General features: G+C 39.7%; 4 protein-coding genes and 1 long non-coding RNA gene across 8 annotated transcripts in view; 2 read left to right on the forward strand and 3 right to left on the reverse strand.

The window, feature by feature from the left end:
- Positions 1-1368, reverse strand: part of sbf2 (SET binding factor 2) — a 60950-nt gene extending 59582 nt beyond the window's left edge. For all 3 annotated transcript variants that reach the window (XM_085907286.1, XM_085907285.1, XM_085907287.1), the window contains exon 1: positions 1222-1368. In XM_085907286.1, coding sequence (XP_085763412.1) covers positions 1222-1276 — 55 coding nt within the window. In that variant the 5' untranslated portion in view covers positions 1277-1368. The remainder of the gene's footprint in view (positions 1-1221) is intronic.
- A 2684-nt stretch (positions 1369-4052) lies between these two features.
- On the forward strand, positions 4053-6338 carry adma (adrenomedullin a). 2 transcript variants are annotated; one of them, XM_085907797.1, is made up of 4 exons: positions 4053-4155; positions 4753-4855; positions 4971-5084; positions 5181-6338. In XM_085907797.1, the coding sequence occupies exons 2-4, from the start codon at positions 4761-4763 to the stop codon at positions 5482-5484; spliced, it is 513 nt and encodes a 170-aa protein (XP_085763923.1). In that variant the 5' UTR covers positions 4053-4155; positions 4753-4760; the 3' UTR covers positions 5485-6338. The 2 variants fall into 2 exon arrangements, with proteins under 2 accessions (XP_085763923.1, XP_085763924.1); XM_085907798.1 differs by having other exon boundaries at positions 4056-4155; positions 4971-6338.
- A 4754-nt stretch (positions 6339-11092) lies between these two features.
- Positions 11093-14899, reverse strand: LOC147059227 (uncharacterized). Its single transcript, XR_015065689.1, has 3 exons — positions 14811-14899; positions 14574-14708; positions 11093-11661 (listed from the first exon to the last, which is right to left on the reverse strand). It is a non-coding gene; the product is annotated as an uncharacterized LOC147059227 (long non-coding RNA).
- ampd3a (adenosine monophosphate deaminase 3a) lies at positions 11578-18394 on the forward strand. Its single transcript, XM_085907956.1, has 13 exons — positions 11578-11798; positions 12192-12378; positions 12650-12815; positions 12884-13103; positions 13311-13440; positions 13523-13717; positions 13792-13923; positions 14118-14281; positions 14362-14488; positions 14592-14755; positions 14826-14946; positions 15611-15784; positions 15983-18394. Exons 1-13 carry the CDS (start codon positions 11578-11580, stop codon positions 16244-16246), a joined length of 2265 nt encoding a protein of 754 aa, XP_085764082.1. The 3' UTR covers positions 16247-18394.
- On the reverse strand, positions 16640-19091 carry lyve1a (lymphatic vessel endothelial hyaluronic receptor 1a). Its single transcript, XM_085907958.1, has 6 exons — positions 18931-19091; positions 18685-18862; positions 18459-18598; positions 17387-17539; positions 17228-17300; positions 16640-16986 (listed from the first exon to the last, which is right to left on the reverse strand). The coding sequence occupies exons 1-6, from the start codon at positions 19013-19015 to the stop codon at positions 16920-16922; spliced, it is 696 nt and encodes a 231-aa protein (XP_085764084.1). The 5' UTR covers positions 19016-19091; the 3' UTR covers positions 16640-16919.
- Between the last annotated feature and the right edge of the window lie 611 nt (positions 19092-19702).

Genomic DNA, 19702 nt, shown 5'->3' on the forward strand with positions numbered 1-19702 from the left:
AACGATACACAAGACCCCCCCCCCCCCCCCCATTCCCATTCAGAGCAGAAGTTACTACATCAGAAAGACATTTTTTTCATGCACAGAACAACACACAAGACACTGATTTGAGTGGGAACTGAACCCAATTGTTAATGACAACACAAATGATCAAGATTATATTTCCTTCAAGAAAGAGATGTATTTCAACCAACAGGTTTTTACAGGTTTCCTGTTATCTAGCTACCTCATGCATTGCACTCATCGTATCAAGTATGACAAAGGACAACCTTGGTAGTCTCCTGTCTTATGACTGGGATGTGACAGAGTCCTGACAGGGTATCTGAAATTCCACTTGCCTTGAATGCTTTTAAAACAAAACACTGTATAAAAAAAGGGATGTGACGAGATCACATTTTTGGAGAGTGGAGACAGAGTACTGGCTGATATGACACACAATGTTCAAGTTCTTCAAACAAGGTTGTCCTTGGATATTGTAGTCTTTTCTCTGACACAAAGAAGGAACAAGTGGAGCTGAACTTGGGGGGCACAACAAGTGGAAGCAGAGGAAACTTCCTGTCCAAACACAGATCAACATTTGAGAGAGGGTAAAAAGAGGGAAGAGGTCTGAATGCCTTTATTCACAGCTGCATATTGCAGCTATCGTGGAAAAAAAAACGTGCAGCTGTCTTCCGCAAAAACAAACACATGACAACAAATCATCAAGCCCTTTTGCAGCAGAGTGTAAATATAGAGAGAGCAGAGTGGGCAGGACTAAAACGAGCAGCCAATACTTAATAAAACATGCATGCACAGTTTGACGATCATGGAATGCTGAACTCGCTCATGTCAACAAAGCTTTTTGGTGGCAATGTGTTCCATTAGTATGCAGCTCCAAAACTGCTGTGAGCATAGTCAGTGCTTGCAGTCCCTTTTTTCCTGGAGTGACACCCAACAAGCACAACCGCCGCGGACAGGATGTGCCTCATTTTGGATTCGTGAAGATTCCATTGGTTTGCAACCGCATCAGTACATCGAAGCGTTTTACTCTGAACAACACTGCAGCCCCGAGAGAGTACGCGTCATTGATTAATGGAAAAAAAAACAAAAAAACGAAAGTGTCCCTAAACTCCCCCTGTTAGCAATGCGGCTAACCAGAGGCTAGTCGCCAAGCTATGAAGCATCAACATCATCCCACAGTGAGTGTCGATCTGACCACAAAGCATGATCTTACACACTTACCGGCTTTTTCCTGATCGTATCCCACAACAACAAAGTAATCGGCCAATCTTGCCATGTCTGCCGCTTTTCCCGAGCTGTGCCAACACAATTCAGCATTTTCCCTGCTTCCAAAGCACAGCCATTTTTGACAGTAGGGCCGTCAGTGCGCATGCGTAAACCACAGCGCTCGCTCCATGGGCGTGGACCCCAAATATAAATGCCATTTTGGCCCTCAGACTGGGGGGGGACCTGTTGAACATCCCATACCAGGGATCACCACCCTTTATGTAACTGAGAGGTACTTCTTGGGATTGGATTCATGCAAAGGGCTTTCCCTATTATATTAGTTTATGATCATCATCTATGTGAAGGTGGGTAACAGAGAAATGATAAATATGTAATATCATCTCTTCACAGTTTCAAATTAAAATCTCTTCAATAATATAGGAAATCATAATGTCCCATCGCTGGTGATCGATTTCGTGAGTGCTCCTGCGGGTGAATCGTGGTCATTGCTGGTGACCAGTGTGCTATAAAGCAACTGTGGTTCAGCAGAAATCTGACAATAATAGATCAAGCACCTAATATCATCAATAAAAGAGCAATTATTAAATGTCCTTGATCTCCAGATTACTCTTTGTCCTTGCTCGTAGCACAATGCACAGACCTTGAGATGGTTATCATAATGCCATTGGAACGTTTAAGTTAGTTTTAAGTTCCTTGTAGTTGTGCACGCTTAGTCTTTACTAGTGGGACAATTTTGGCATTCTAAAAGGACAACTACATTTTAGTGAGACAAAGTTGTACAGTAGTTAGAATCTGTGCTTTAGAAGTACGACAAGTGAAGCGATAGATCTTAACTTATGACTACGAGTAGGAGCGCACAACTAGTTTCCCAGGTTGCCCCCCCCCAAGACAATAATTATAACAGACTCAAATGACACTATTCAAGGGGCATAATGGGGGCCAGTTTTATTATCTTGCACATGCAAGTGGTTAGTAAGTAGTATTAAATGACAGAAAAAGGTGCCTCAAACTAAATTGAGGATGTCAAAATTAAAAATAACAGGAACACAATAAAGAACAACATGTACTATCATCATCATGTACTATCATCATTAGTCCCTCTCTCAAAGTGCAGCAAAAACAAACAAATAAACACAGACAAATGTTTTTTTAACTGGAACCAAAAGATGAAGAAATGCACAGTGGGTGTTTCATGTACTTCTGATTGTTACACAAGAATGAAACAAAAATTACTCCGTATAACATGTGTTTGACAATTAATCAATTAAAATTGTGAGTCATCAAAAGCATGCCCTCGAGCTCCACGCGCTCTTTTTCCTGACATCCACGGGTGTAATTACACACCTTTCCTGCCACACGCACTTACAGTAAAAACTGGCAAGTCACTTGTCACTTATCCTCTGATTGCCCCAAAACAATTCTATATAAGGAGCCAAGGAGAAAGATGGTGCTTCCGTCTTGTCATTTCACAATTTCAATTGTTGTCTTCCTGTAAGTGGATCACTTGGGGGCAATTGTCACTACTGGTTTACAACATGTGTTTGGCATTTCTGTGTTGTCCTGATTTTGAAAAGAGGTGAATCTAGTCATAAATATAAAACTCACAATTACTAGCAGAGGGTTCCCCTTTTCAGATACTAAAATGAACAAGATTTATGACTGTATTTATTTATAGAACTGTGGGATGCGGATGGAATGTCCATTGCTACGTTTGGGTCAAATTAAAAAAAACATGTTGCAATACATTTTCCTTTCTATTAGAAACTGAAAGGAAAATCCAAAACCGAAACAATCACTCCGTTGCGCTTAATAAAAAAAAAAAAAAAAAACATAGTTCTGAGGACCTTGGGGAATTACAATTCCGGAATTTCTGCCATGTTAAAACTAACAATGATCAACAGACATGTGCTGTGTTGTATTTTCTAAAAAGTAGTAAAGAAGGTCCACAAGATGACCATTTGACTAACACACACATTTACACACACACACACACACACACACAAACACGCATGCACACGCACACGCACACGCACGCATGCACGCACACACACACATGGGCGGGCGGACGGACGGATGGAAAGACAGACAGACAGACACACACAATATCATATTTTGTATTCTATTCATTGATAAATTCTTGTGTACGCATTCCTAAGAGGAAACGTGGCTAAATGATTTGCCAAGTCTTTCCTGAAAGCAACAAATCATCCAAATTATTCAGACATGTCTGGACCAATATTGTTCAAGTTGATTTTTTTTTTTTAACTCTAGATTTATTCTTAGATAATTGTAAAATTCCACCTCACTCGGCAAGGTAAAATAAATCAAGGCATAAGGCGAGTTATTTACCTTGTACAAACAAGTGCCTTGAATATATTGGATTACAGTCAAGCATATTGACCTTATTTATTGACTTGAGCAATTATTTTCTTATAGAAAAAAAATCTCACATTCATCAAGGTGACATGGAACTTCACTGTGTCGGGGAGTGGCGTGAAAAAGAGCAAATGGAAACATTCTTTAAATTTGACATGCACAATTATGGAACAGTATGAAATCAACCTTACGGTTCAAATATGACAAGTGAAAATTTCCATTTAAGAATGCTTAACAAAAACTGAGCTGTTAATCTCTTTTTTTATTTATTTATGCTTTTTTTTTTGTATTGAATAAACATTCTACAGCTATTCATAGTGTTTTTTGTTTTTTTTTGCACCACTGGGAGCAGGAGGGGGGTAGAGGATGAGAGTCAGTCAATGAGCCCCTCCCACCTTCTGTATAAAAGGCTCCCAGTCTGGTGTGTAGCTATTAGCAGAGTGACACAGCTGCCTTACAGGACCAGTGGCAATATTCCCCAAACCTGTGGAATACTCGTCTGTCTATCTGACCAGAAAAAGAAAAGCTTTGACATCCAAGTGAGAATTACAGGTATGTTTGACCTCCCTTTCCTCTTCTTCTTTTTGCTATTTCATTCTGAGCACCTTCCTATGATTGCAGCTCTCTCAGCTGATGGCTTTATCCTTGCTTTTTTGAGGTCAGGGCACAAGTGTATAGACAAGGACAGGTTATCTGTCTGCTTATATAAGCAGTTCAGCTCTTAATGTTTGTGCCGTCTGTGGTAGAATCTCTTTCGAGGTGTTGCACAGCTTAAAAAAAAAAAACATTTCAGTTGCTATTAATTACAGAGGGGGAGTAAAATTGCATTCTTTATAGCTGTTTTTTACTGTTATTGTGGCAAGTCTATTTTGGTAGCTTCTAGTAGACAGTGTCCTTCACATTATTGGCCAGGGGCCCAAAGCATGGTTGTAGGTTTACTTAACTGAGGAAAATGTGACCCTAGCTTAACTTCTCAAATAAATGAATGATAAGTGCAAATAACTTGGCTTTTGGACTCTTGTGTAAGCATTACTAATTTACAGGCATACTGTACTAGAGGCATCAATACATAGTAGGCAGCTTGAAATGTTCAATTGTAATAATTGCGTGATTGCAAATGACTAACTGGATCTTTTCTTGCTTTGACAGGAGGAAAAATGAAACTCATCTTCCAGGCCTTCCTCTATTGCTGCCTGGTGGCCACGGCAGCACACTGTGCGCAACCTGAAGTGAATCCCAAGTTAAAAAAGAGGTGAGCTGATTCAACTGCCTTTGACATGTACTCCAAAAAATTAAATAGCTGAGGATAATTGTGGAGATGAATGAATGGACTTAAGACTAATGGATTCCTGCCCTCCCTGATTCAGGCTCAGCATATGGCTCGGGAGCAGACTCAGACGGGATCTAGAGAGCAAGACGGCAAACTCTGAGCACATTGTCCGACAAGAGGACATCAGGGATACCATGCTGCCACATTCCAGGTATGTACCTTCAAACAAAGGCATCATTTGCCACTTAAACGCATCTGTCCCGGAAACAAGCGTCTGGACTCAACCTCCTTCTCTTTTGTCCTCCAGCACTGAACCCCATGTGCGAACCAAGAGGTCCAAAAATTCTGCCAACCAGTCAAGAAGACAAGGTTGTTATCTGGGGACCTGTTCAGTGCACGACCTGGCGCACCGTCTGCACACTCTCAACAACACGCTAAAGATTGGCACCGCCCCCCCTATCAAGATCAGCCCCCAAGGATATGGCCGCAGACGTCGCTCACTACCAGACCGTAGAGTCGCGATGAGGATGGAGCAGGGCAGGCTCAGGCCTGTGTGGAGAACCACTGCCTCCCAGGTCCACAAGCTTGAGGCTCTGCTCAGGCAAACATGAATGGGACTTTGCAAGAAAGAAGAATAAAAGCCAAGGGGGACTAAGAGTTAGCGTACTCTCGGCTCTGTTCTCAAATTCTCTGAATGCCTCCGATTTGCCAAGTATTCTCCAGCTTTTTTCCAGGTCTGGGGACCAGGTCAGAGCGAGACTGGCTGCACTGAGTTTCTTAAAGCGCTGCACCTCGTTGTTCAGTGATGTGGAGCGAGCAAACAACTGTAAAACACTGGATAGAACAGCGTGGAGCAAATACAGGTGCTGCTCTCCGCTTGGCAGGAGGCGACTCCAAGAGTGTTGATTTCTAGCCAAGTTAGTGGACTGACCCTCTGGTGTAAAAGAGTGAACACTCACAATTCCTCCTCCACTTTGATAAGTGCTATCCTGCAAGGATAAAAAGCTGTGAGCACTTTTCCATTTGGACTCTGATGAATGATCTGGAGAAGATGATGTGCGTCACAATGCCAAACGAGGGGATGAACGCTCTCAGCCTATATTAAGTTTTGGGCACTGTATAAAGGAAAATAAATGCCTTCAATTCTGTGAGTTATGTGCCAGTCCACAATGGATTGAAATATACTTGAAGTTGTTATTTGTACAAAAAAAAAAAAAAAAACACACACATGTGCAATCTTTACATATTTTTTTTTATTGGAGATACTGTATATGTATATAGGAATTCATTTATTTAATATTATATAGAAGGTTCATCTAAATACGCATAAAACTATTTTTGTACAGAAAGAAATATATGGTATATGGGCATTATATTCTTTTGCAGACTGTGGTAATAGGATAACTGTTTTGTTTGGTTTATTATATATTTGTAACTGTTCTTTATTTTATTTGTGTTAAAGCAATAATATTGTCACGTAATAAACATTTTGCAAACAAAACCTTGACCTTGTCCAGACTTCCTTTTGCTCCCAGCCGCCGTAAATTCCAGCACAAGTGGCGCGGTCTATTGTCTAGAGTATAGCAAGACAGGCAGCACCTGGTCTCTGTTAAGTGATCACAGGCTCTCATTAGAGTTTCCCCTCATCTTACTACATTCCCTCAGTGATGACCTCCCACCTCTCCAGCCACTTCTTTAAGAAAGGGCAGACAGGGTGCCAGGCGCATTCCTGCTTGATTCAGCTCATATTTGTCGACTAAGCCATCTCAGAGGCGACTTGAGATGCTGCGGCTTTAGCTATATCTGTCTTCATTGGTAAAAGATGGCTGGAATTGAGGTTGAAGGATGTGGTGGTGTGATGGAGGAGGGGGGGGGGTCTTCAAACATTCCCGCAGGAGTAAACTGCTGGTCGTTGCGTTCATATACAAGCAGCCAAAGAAGGACTGACTACATGGCTGCGGATCTCATTTATTAGCAGCGGTGTTGTCCAAAAATTTTCCACTGGGGGCCTCGTGCAAAAAAAAAATGGAATGAAGAAGGGTCACGTTACCCAGTGCTTAGGAAACATGCTCAAACCAATCCAATACAGTACACTGCAGGTCAACACATCATTAGCCTAATGGCTCAGTAGTTGCAGAGGTCATTTTTGCATGCAATTTTTGTGTGTGACTGTATTGAAAGAATAAAAATGGTTTAATTTAGTTGTTAAGGAAAAAGCATGCAGTTATTAGCAAGAGCGTTACATCGAACATTTGACAATTATTTAACCTTGATTTCTTTAATATTCAAAATTGTGTGATGTGTTTTTGAAAAAAATATTTTTCTTAACGCAAATAAACTTTTTTTTCTTCTACATTTTATTTAAAAACAATCTGAGTGATTATATTTTTGAAAATTCTCTTGTGGGCCACTTAATAATGAACAACATCAAGTAAAACAAATACACAATATTGAGTTCAAATGAATAATCATTCATCCATTCTCTAGTGTACACCAATTATTTTGTCAGGGTAGCGGGGGAGTTGGGAATTAGTCAGGTCAATGAACCACTACACATCATATAAATGATGTTTCCTTTTTTTTTTTTAAATGTAATTTTGTTTATTAAAGTAATCCAAGCATGACCATGTTAATGGACCATGACAACCCCTCTGAGATCATCCAGAAGGTAGGAACGTGCTATCAGAAATGAACACAATAATCTAATCTTTTAATAATAGGATATCATTTTTCAGATTTGTTTTTGTATGGTTAAGAATTTCATTATCCAATTCAAGACCATGCAGAATCTGGAGCCCATCCCAACCCCAGTGGTCACCTACGAATACATGGAGACAACAACGCTAGGTCAAATTTTGAATAGTCAGTGATTTTAACATTCAAGTGCAGGACTGTGGGAGTACGATGGAGTGACAAGTAAAATCCAAAAATTGTGTAACTCAAAAACAAAAAAACAATCTATATTTGAACCCAAATCGTAACCTAAACCTTCTTGCATGGAAGCTGGGCTAATCATGCTTCCACTATGATGTTGGAAGCTCTGCATATTTGTTTGAATTATAACCACAGTTGCATTGCTGTTGATTTTAAAAAAACTGGAGATGTTGCTGGAGATGTTCTTTGATTCAGTTTCATTTGTACAAAACCAAAAATGAATGTACAGAACAGAAAGTGACATTAAGTGACCTATTTATAATTCCAATTATGCATTCTCTATTGCCATCTAGTGTGTAAAAATAGTTACAACTTCATATTGTCAAGTTTTTTTTTCCTTGCTGTTTTGCTCAGATCTATTTATTAGATAAACAAATTTGATTTGGCAAACAATATGTACAGTTCATCCAGATTCCATTCTGAACTTTATATGCAACGGTGGCTTTTCAATGACATGACATTCATCTTTACTACATCCATTCATAAAACTCAAAAGTAGACTGCACAATCTATTAAGCACCTCTACAAAAATGTTTCTCTTCTACAATATGTACTCAAATGTGATTGAAAAGAGTTGTTAATTTAACATGTTTGCCACTGTGGTAGATTTCGGCAAGGTCACTGCAGCATACTGAGAGTCGTTACTAAAATTGTCGGCCTACTGTAATTTTTGCAAAATGAAAGCATAAGACGCTTCTCAAATTTGATGCTAAGAGTGCATGTTCTATACTACTGCAGATCACTTACCACTGTATTTTTTATGAATTCATTTCATTAGCTTCGAGATGCAAAATCTACGTCGAAATAAAACAGCATCAGAATCTCATTATATTATAAATATCTTGTCTTGTGATGCCATACACGGTATTACATACGATACTGGAAAAACCCCCCAAAAATCTAAAACTAGCAAACGAATTACGCAACACAATTAACATGACGAGAATTGAAGTCTTCTACAGTATAATTCTACACTTAAAATGTGAATGAACTGTAGCTTCATTGATGTGAATGTGTGACAAATATATGTGTAAAGTTGCGTCATGATAAGACTCAATTAACCAGTAGTTGGCCCAGTCACTGTACTCTAATTATGTGCGGTAGTCACCACTTCAGTAAGCCAATGAGCTGATGACGCTCACAGCACAGAGACACTCATCAGAGCAGCTCAACGTGCACGTTAAGTTCAAAAGAATGAAAGTCTTCAGATAACTCATGTGTTAGATGACTGTGCACTACTAAAAGGAGGAGATAGGGCGTGTGTATCATCAGTTGTGCAAACTCTGATGTCCATTAAGGCGATACAGGCGGCTCATTGTCAGTACTCTAAAGCCAACTCTAAAAGTACACTGATAACCTGAGTTGAGAGGATTAGCCTCATAATCTAAACTCTGCCTGGCTAAATCAGGGACTGCGGGCTTTTGACTGCTTAGGGCGCCCAGTCGGAACTCCATGGAGTCTTCAGGGATTCCACGAGGAGAAATGAACTTATTGATTGACATAAAGGACCGTAAAGATGGTTTGGAAGCACTCATGTCATTAATCTTTTTCCAGTCATTTTTTAAAAATAAAATCGGTGGGTGATGTCTGAATTTTTTTAAGCCACACATTTTATATTGAAACAAAAAATTGAATGCTGTTATAGAATGTCTATTTTTTTCATCCCATTTGTCAGGCTGATGTTTTTGTGGCAATGAAAGAGTTAAGGATGGAGTGACGTGGGTGCAGGCTGGTGGATGAGGTATCAAGTACTTGAATGAGGCGTGAGTCGCTGTTTCTCCAAAGGAAACATGTCCACTATTTACAAACACTTCAAACTCTGAAGCGGTGAGTGAATTTATTTGAAAATGCGTAATCATGCTGGCGTGTTGCACATATGTACATATATATATTAAAAAATGTCCTGCTAACTGCATGCAGAGTTCACATTATAATAAAAACATTATTATAGCATATACCAGTATTTGGTTGGTAAGTGAAGGGGAGCGAGACGGCACCAAGAAAGTATACGTTGAGTTATAATAACCCCACAACAACAAGGAAAATCGAATGAGATTCAAAATAATATATGTATAAAACAATCTACGAAAATAAGGCTCAGTTTTGGTGCTGGTTTTGAATGCATAAACTTGAATAATATATGTTTCAATAAGGAATGTTTTAATAAGGAAAATATCTATTAATTATTTGGTGGATTTCCATCCTTTTTATTGAGTCACTGACTGGACACTTCCTTAATGCACAATGATGCCGAAGATCGAATACAAATTCTGTCTTCACAAAAACAATAATACCACTTCATTCATTCCAATATTCTCATCACATGTAGTCAATGACAATATGAGTCGTAAAGGTCGTCTGTCCATATATGTACTATGTGATTGATGAGCGACCAATCCAGAGTGTAGGCTGTCCTTCGTCTGATGTCATTTAGAAAATGAATGGATGGATATCTAGTTTTGTGCTTTGATTTTGCAGCAGTGAAGAGCCATACTACAACATAATGAGCATGGTTTTGAATTGTGTTAAGGAAAAATATTTGAAAGAGTTTTTGAAGTGATCATCTTTGATACAGCTCTTGTATTGAAGCTAAATTGCAAGGGGCCATTCACATGATGGCCTAAAGCAGTTCATTCAGATTTAACAACTAGTATTTTAAGATGAATTGTAATATTACGCTGCCATCTGCTGACCTAAAACCAAAATACAGCTGTCAAACAATTTTCTAACCCTCACTAATGACCAATAATACCAACAATAAACAGATCTCATTACGATATTCCACCGTTTATCACCACCGCCAACTAATCAAAATAAATGTAAAAAATATCGTGAACAAACGGGTTTCTATCTAATAAAGCATGTTAGAGTAAGGACTATTTGATTTTTTTTAAAAATCACAGTCAAAGAGGCGGTGATGTATATATACATCATGACCGAGCGCACTTTACTGCATTTGATCCTCATTGATCCTAATGTCTTCTGGAAAAGATAAGATGAAATATGAATGAGTGCTATTTCAAAGCAACAAGTTGTGCCTTAGGAAAGAACTCGACGAGTCCTCTCGACAGCTTTCCTACTGCATGTTTACTATCCCATTGGCTCAAGTCGGTAAGCAAGATGAACCAATGCCATTACCAAAAGCTAGCAGGCAAAAGAGATTGCTTGTGAAAGTAAGTATAAATCTCATTCGAGTTACTGAATAATTGAAAAGGTCGCTTTTTGCAGATCAATATAACAGTACGAGCCTATCATGTTTCTTGATAATGTGCTACATCAATAATACTTGATGTCTGGATTGCAAGCTTCCTGGAAGCACTCTCACAAACGATGGCTTAAATAACAACTTTCAACTCAGCCTGTCTCTGCAGAGCTCCAGATTGCCACCTAAATAGAAGCATTTTGCCCCTAAAATGTAAGACAGAGCAAATATATATTTTTCATTTATTCGCACACAGGTTCAATTTTCCGTTTTTTTATCATCAATATTATTGAATGTTTTTTGTTGCTGACAAAGTTCTGCTCCACACTTCATCCCATCATAACAGTAAAATTGTATTTGCAAGTCAATTTGCTTTGCTTGCTGAACAACTCATGCAACAACCTGCCGACATAATGTCCCACAAATTGTCTTGTGTGCGGATTTTCTTGTTTCCAAAACAGTAAACCTAGTCAACTCCTGTTCTGGTAAGAAGGGTGAGTCCTCCCCCACTGTACATGCAAGTTTATGTTGCAACTCACTCGACTCTGGCTTCTTCTCACATGCAGACATGCCTCGCCAATTTCCCAAGGTAACTCTGAGTGAGGTCGATGAGGAGAACCAACTGCTGGCAGAAAAGGTGTATGCATCGGCCCTGAAAGAAGAGGACAATAAAGATGCATTATCCATTTTTACGGTTCCAGAGGACTGCCCCATTGGCCTTCAGCAAGCCAAAGAGCACGAACTGCTTAAGGAGCTGGCGGAACTGCAGTCGGAGGAGAGCACCAAAAGGTAAGCCTCGCTTAAAGAACTGACCAAAAGTGTATCTTTACGGGGGGAAAAAAAAAAAAAAAAAAAGAAACTGACCCAATTTGGTCATAGGAGCCTTCCACTCAGCACTAGTTTATAGTTCCCTATAAAAGCCACAAGATGGCGCCAAAGCACTACCTGTTTGGATGAAGCTCCTTAATTTACTTCGACATAGTTCCGTGTCACCAAGATGCTACCAAAGTAATACTTTTGTTGTTTTGACCTAAGCAAACAAGTTAACAAGTAAAAAATAACTCCAAACTGTGAATAATAATTGAATTTTGATGAAATTCCCAAGTGCATGGCCTCATATGCATTTCAAAGTTCCTCAGACATCAAATCAGACATTTTAATGAATTGTTGCTCGTTTTACAGGCGCAAAAGCTTGAAGATGATTCGTTCCCAGTCCATGTCCATACAGATCTCAGGGAATCTGGACTGGACATGGCCAAGGGCTCCTACGCCATACCTGTCTCCCAGCTCTAGCTCGCTGTGCTCATCTATCACTGAATATTGCCCTGATTACCAAAGGGTTACCATAAGTGGTGATTACTGTGCAGGAGTGAGTATACAAAACAGGGAAAAGCCAGGATTGGCTCACAATCACACATTCACACACTAACATACCCGAGATACACTCCACAGTGATAGTAGATTGACTTCATTATTCATTAAAATGATGGAAACCAGTAATCCATTCCAGCACATCAAGAATGTTTGTAATGTGAGAGAGACAAAGTGAGAATCGGAGACCAATGAAAGAACCAACGAAGACTAAAGAAACCAGGGAATCAAATACAAGTAAATTAATTGTGTCTTCATTTTTGATTCAGATTACAGTGGAAGACTATGAACAGGCAGCCAAAAGTCTTCTAAAGGCTCTGCTGATTCGTGAGAAATATTCCAAACTGGCCTACCACAGATTCTGCAGAACCACAGCGCAGTTCCTTCGCAGGGCTGAAAATGTCAGATGGAGTGAAGAGGAAGAAGTTCAACCAGGTTTGAGGATAAATGTGAGAAAATAAACACTGATTGGTGTAACGTTAACTTTGTCGTGGTCTCTCCAGATTTGTGCCCATGTCCAACGGAGGATGAGGACCCGTACAGTATGGAAAACATCCCGGAGAACCTGACCTATGAACTACGACTGGTAGATGGAATAGTACACGTGTATGATAGCGCTGAGGATCTCCGAGAGGAGCGTCCGCATGACCTTCCATATCCAGACCTGGAGACCTTTGCGATTGATCTTAGTCATGTACTGGCAATGATTGCAGATGGACCCACGTAAGTTGCCACAACAAAGTGTCAGCTATTATTGATGCTGGTTGTGTAGATGAGGAGAAACGGGTTCTCACATACCTGTTGATTCTGAAGCAGTTTCAATTTGTACGTGTGTGAGAGGTCATTGATTCATTGATTTTAATCTTATCTTCAATGTCACCCTTAGACAAAACCTTAACAATGCAAAATCTAACATTTTGCCATTTTTAGAAAAACCTACTGCCACAGGCGACTCAATTTCTTGAGCTCCAAGTTCCACCTCCATGAAATGCTCAATGAGATGGCTGAGCTCAAGGAACTAAAAAGTGTTCCACACCGAGATTTCTACAACGTGAGAAAGGTTGATATACTTCCTCACACACGAGTCATGCCCTTAAAAGAAAGAAACCAAAATAAGCTGAGCTCGTGTTTTTTCCACACAGGTGGATACACACATTCATGCAGCTGCGTGCATGTCTCAGAAGCACCTTCTTACGTTCATTCAGAAAACATACAACACAGATTCGGACCGCGTGGTCATGGAATCCGCTGGGCAGGAATTGACTCTTGAGCAGGTGTTCCACAACCTCAACATGGATCCCTATGACCTTACTGTGGACTCTCTGGATGTACATGCTGTAAGCAAGCCAACATTACGTCATATAGATCCAAAACCTGGATAAATTGCTCATTGTGTGTATCATCTCTACAGGGAAGGCATACGTTCCATCGCTTTGACAAATTCAATTCAAAGTATAATCCCGTTGGAGCCAGTGAACTCAGAGAAATATTTCTCAAAACAGACAACCATCTCAATGGAGAGTATTTCGCTCACATAATAAAGGTAAATATGGTCAGAGTTGGCAGTTGAGAGTTATTTTATGTTTTTATGAAGTGCAATATAGAGTGCGAAATATTTTATATATATATATATATATATAGATTAACAAAAAAAAAAAATCACTGTTCTGATAGATCACATGCATTAGTAAAGAGCAGAGCTGACTTTTGGTCACGTTCCATTTCCACCTTGAACAGGAAGTGGCTCACGACTTGGAGGAGAGTAAATATCAGCACGCGGAGCCACGCTTGTCCATCTACGGACGTGCCCCAGAGGAGTGGCACAACCTGGCTAAGTGGTTTATTCTGCACAAAGTATACTCTCCAAACATGAGATGGATGATTCAAGTGCCAAGAATATAGTGAGTCTTCTTCATTTGTCTAATATATTCCTGAAATTTTCAACATTTCCTTGCTGAGAAAATATTTTGTATGTGTTTAGTGACATTTTTAAGGCAAAAAAGTTGGTGCCTAATTTTGCCAAGATGCTGGAGAATGTTTTTGTTCCCCTCTTTGAGGCAACCATTCACCCGCAAAGTCATAAAGAACTTCATGTTTTCCTCAAATATGTAAGTTGTATAGCACGCACAGATTTCTTGAAACTAAACAATCAGATTTCAAATTTGTCCCCAATCTGTTATATTTCAATTCTACCTTGTTTTCCTTCCACAGGTATCGGGCTTTGACAGCGTCGACGACGAGTCCAAACATAGCGATCACATGTTCTCATTTAGGAGCCCAAAGCCAGAAGAGTGGACCGGAGATGACAACCCTCCATACAGCTACTACCTCTTCCACATGTATGCAAACATCATGGTGCTCAATAATCTGAGAAGGTAAGAGCTCATCTTGTCTTCTAAATATGGCTTATGGAAAGCTTTTGGTTTTCACCTTGTGGGTCCGCAGGGAACGTGGGCTGAGCACCTTCCAGTTTCGCCCTCACTGCGGAGAAGCGGGCTCCATTACTCATCTGGTATCTGCATTCCTCACAGCTGACAACATCTCACATGGGCTCAATTTGAAGAAGGTACTTCACACTAATCAACTGTCAGCTGGGTTGTTGGCTCCGACACTAACCAATTGGCAAACACACACGTGATGACAATTCAGTGGCCAACGAAAGCCAGCCGAACATGCGCATGCAACAACTTTATGTTTGCTTGACACTAAAGAACTTTTGAGCAGTGCAGGATTTCAAATGTATCTACTGTCGTTTATTTTCTTCTATCTAAAAATAAGGGAATGCACAAACGCCACTTGAGGTGCTGCGTGCACAAAAACCAAGCTAGAATGTTACCTCGGGGCGGTGGACTTCAGAACCTCTCCTTTGCAATGAAGAGGCACTACTGTGCAACATGAGACTCAGTGGGCAAAAATATGTGCAGCCGAGACTGGTCATTATTTCAAACAACTTTACCCATCACTCATGATGTACTTGTTATCCTACCCATCTTAAAATAGACATCCATAATTCAAAATATAATTTTATGTGTAATTTTTTCTTTTATTTGAAAAGTAAACTGGTGACCTCTATTGGCCACAGCAACATAGCAAGCTTACAAAAAAAAAACTACCTTGAGGGATTCACCATCTATCAACACAAACTATGCTGTCCCATTTTATATTTCATACACCATTTTTTCATCATGTGTAAAATATATAAGAGCATGTATTTTATTCCCCACTTCTAGAGCCCCGTGCTTCAGTATTTGTACTACTTGGCCCAAGTGCCTATTGCAATGTCCCCATTGAGCAACAACAGCCTGTTCTTGGAATACTCCAAAAACCCTCTGCGGGAGTTCCTACACAAAGGCCTCTGCGTGTCCTTATCTACAGATGACCCAATGCAGTTCCACTACACCAAGGTAAGTATCACTGCAGTAATTGTTTGCGTGGTTTCAGACCTGCATTACAGTGCACGGTGACTCCAGTCATTGAATTAAAACTATTGTGTTCATAATGTCTGTATTGTAGAGACGGTGATAGTAGAATTGAATCATGTCACTAATTCTAGTTCTCATCTGTCTACAACTACAAATACTGAGCTTCCTTCTTGTTGACAGGAGCCACTGATGGAGGAATACGCTATTGCAGCTCAGCTGTGGAAGCTCAGCACGTGTGATGTGTGTGAAATAGCCAGAAACAGCGTGCTGCAATGTGGACTTTCTGACCAGGACAAGAAGCACTTTTTGGGGGTCAACTACCTGAAAGACGGACCCGAGGGAAATGACATTCGCCGCACCAATGTGGCTCAGATCCGCATGGCCTACCGACATGAAACTTTGTGCAATGAACTCAGTTTCCTTGTTGAAGCTGTCAAGGAATGAGGAACATTGGTCATGATGACTCCAACACTCTCACAAACAAACCAATGCTCTCACACTTGACTGAAATACTGAAAAACATATTCTTGTCTTTTTTTTTTTTGCACACACTATTCAAACATTCAAATACACACGACTGAAAGGATCTCACACTACCACGAAGCTCTCAAACACACACACAGTTGAAATGCTCATACATTACTGGAAAAGCACATTACTACTTTTTGCTAAGACAGTACTTTAAAACTCTCACACTTATTTCAGATTTTATTCCGACACACAATTGAAAAACCCATGTTCAACCAAAGCCACGTGATATAAACATTTGCACTCTAGATTGTGTTGTGTGTTAGGGATACTCGAAGCGTTTACAGAAGACTCAAGAAACATGTCAGAGAGATTTGCACATACTTTAGTTTGAAATATTACACGCAGATAAACGATATATAGTCAAATTCTTTAAAGTCTCATTTACTTGCACGTACTTGCAATATCGAAACGATAAAAACTAGGAATCAATCTTCAAAACCATTGTGATTGTGATGTAGAGGCTAGATACATCCTTACAAGCTGTTGCCTTTAACAATAGACACAAAACAATAGGCACGGTGCAAAATCAGATGTGCAAACACATTAAAAGGTGAAATCAAACCGGCCAATATTTTGAAGTCATGGTTTAACTTGCAATCTCAATGACGTCTCCACACTCTTGAATCACGTCAGCTCTCTGGAATCGCCTCTTCCTGTTCACAAATACACATTGTCACATTGAATGGCATTGCAAATAGATGTCACAAGATGACTCTTCAACTCACTCAGGACGCTTTAAGTATCGGCGGCAAGCTTCACGAGTACCCTTTTGAAGGATGTATTTACGTACTTGTTTACTAGACTAGTCTAATGTGGTTAAACAACAACAGAATTTATGATGCCGGAGTGAGTTGAAGAGCTTCATTTAGATTGTTCCAAGAGAAAGCAACTTACACTTTCATGTATGCAAAGACGGCTATTGCAACAAGGAGAACAACACACACTGAGGAGATGAGCACCACTTTTCCTGGAACAGTTAAATAGGACAGGTAGATTGGTCCCACGTGGGAGTTAACAATCATGTGTTTTGTGTCATGGAGATATTCGGCAAACCTTTCCCGGAGCTCTGTTCATTGCTGGCTAAACGGGCAAACTGAGACACGTCCAGGTTCTCCAGCACAGATAGGTCGGAGGTCAAAGAAAGGTTGAAAATGAGGAGGGAGGGGGTAGGGCTGATGGGGTCTTCCTCAGGTTGATCTGTGTATTCTGCACAAGGCAAAAACACAAGGAGAGATTTATTACACCACAAGTATATCACTATTATGTATATGATTAAGGTGCACGTCTAGTACTGCCTCAACTACTTGTTCATTAAAAACGAGACAGACATTTTATTTCTAAAATGGACATTTAAACTTATTTTAAACCAGTTTATAGGAAATAAAAGAACTCACAAAAGTGAAAAAAACCCAAACATTCCTTAAAAATTAAATGCAAATATATTCAACTTAAAAGTTAAATACAATAGAACTGTACTTCTATGGTGATTCAATTGCTTATATGTTCCATTTTCTTGCAATCATTGAATAATATGTAAAGATCTTGTGCTAGCAGTTTGTGCTGTTGTGGGATTGTGCTGTTTCATACTGAAACCTCATTTTGGTTACCAAATTTCTAGTAACATGCAGAGTAGTGTCAAGTATTCTTTTTTTTTTTTCTTCTGTTTTTGTGTGCCCAACTATATCCTAAGAACTTATAAAATTAATGAAGTGATCTGAATTTTAAAAGACAATATTAATGTGAAAGGTCAACCTTTTGTTTGAATAAACATAAATTTGATATTGCTGTCAACCACTTGCAAGCAATTGCATGAAACATGAAACAAAAACTTGCGTAAAGCCCGTTAATATATATTGATGAAGATGTCAACTTGGAGTTACAGTATTTCCATACATTCTTGAAAAGATAAAAATGTAATTGATCAAAGAATATCCTAGAAATATTGAGCCATATTTGGGTATAAAAAAATGTATTCAGTTCCACTATCCAGTTGGGAAAATGTAAAAAGATGAGTACAATGAAAAGAATCCTTTCATGATGCTGATTTCTCATTTTTTTGGACGGGTTGTCGAATAAATGTTTTAAACGCTGCCGATGTTACATCATGACAACTATTTCTTCTTACCTGATTGGATAAAGCAAAACACATCAAACTTTTTGTCCAGTGCAGCTCTCCATGGGAGCAAACCGACTTGGTTTTGGCCGCAGTTCTTAAGTGCCTTGATACGGGGGATGACTGCATAATGCTCATCAATCCAGCCAAACCTTAAGAAAAAAAAAAATAGAAGAAAAAAACCCATTCATTTTTTTGGGGGGGGTTAAATTACACTTTGTGTTTGATTCAGTCTTACCTGCATGTTTCTAAACCCCTGTTGAGGGCTTCGTTGACTTGGTCTTTGGTGGCGAAGCTGAATCCGAGATTAGTGCAGATGTCTCGCGCTTCAGTGACATTGAAGGCGTACTCTGTCTGGTTTTGGTCATTGATAAGGCTTAGCTGGACCACTCCGGCGATGCTCTTTGCTGGGAACACTGTCAACAACATGCGTCATGTCATTTTTGGAAGCGCAAAGAAGCTATGAAAACAGACAGAGCTTTACCTCGCAAGTTGATTGTGATATTCTGCTGAGAGAAGACTGCAGTGGCAAACAGCGCCACAGTGAGAGAAAGGAAAAGGCTCTTCATGGCTTCTGGTGATGGAGACAAATGAATGCGGGCAAATTGTTGAGCTCTCTGTGTGCGCCGCAGCCAAATAGGCAGGGTTAAATAGAGGTGATATGCTCTCATCGGGCTGTGTGGACACTTTGCCCGTTGCCAGAACGGAAAGGAAGGGGAAGAGGGAAGTCGGGTCAAAGGACTAAGCGCAAGACTTGTGAAGCCAGCAGATAAAACACATGGAAAGGATACTAAACTTCAACAGCAGGCAAAATTGGAGTTAGAAAAAAATAAATAAAAATCATATGTGGGGATAACATTTCTTACAATTATTGAATTAGTAGAAAGGTATTGCATTACTCAGCAAAAAAAAAAAGGTATGAATGTTTGGCTTTTGGCTAAATTTTATGATAAACTAAACTTTATTTCACCTCTTAACCTTTGAATGCATGTGCCTAACTACTTATTGTTTCAGTACTTTTTCTGCACAACTTGCTGACCCAGAAAAGCTGTCAAGAAAAAAAACACAAAAATGTAGCGCAAGTTCAGCAATACTTGTGCAAAATACACAATGTGGAGTTGCAGTATTTCACAGCCTGCCATGCAATAACACATTTTGCACGAGTGACACTTGACGTCACGCATATGATCCAACTTATTTCCTCCCACGAGAGCTCGCAAAGTCATCAACATTGATCCCACTTCCACAAAAAACAC

This window comes from Syngnathus leptorhynchus, chromosome 3 (assembly GCF_054491065.1).
Source record: "Syngnathus leptorhynchus isolate UIUO chromosome 3, UIUO_Slep, whole genome shotgun sequence".
Classification (NCBI taxonomy): domain Eukaryota; kingdom Metazoa; phylum Chordata; class Actinopteri; order Syngnathiformes; family Syngnathidae; genus Syngnathus; species Syngnathus leptorhynchus.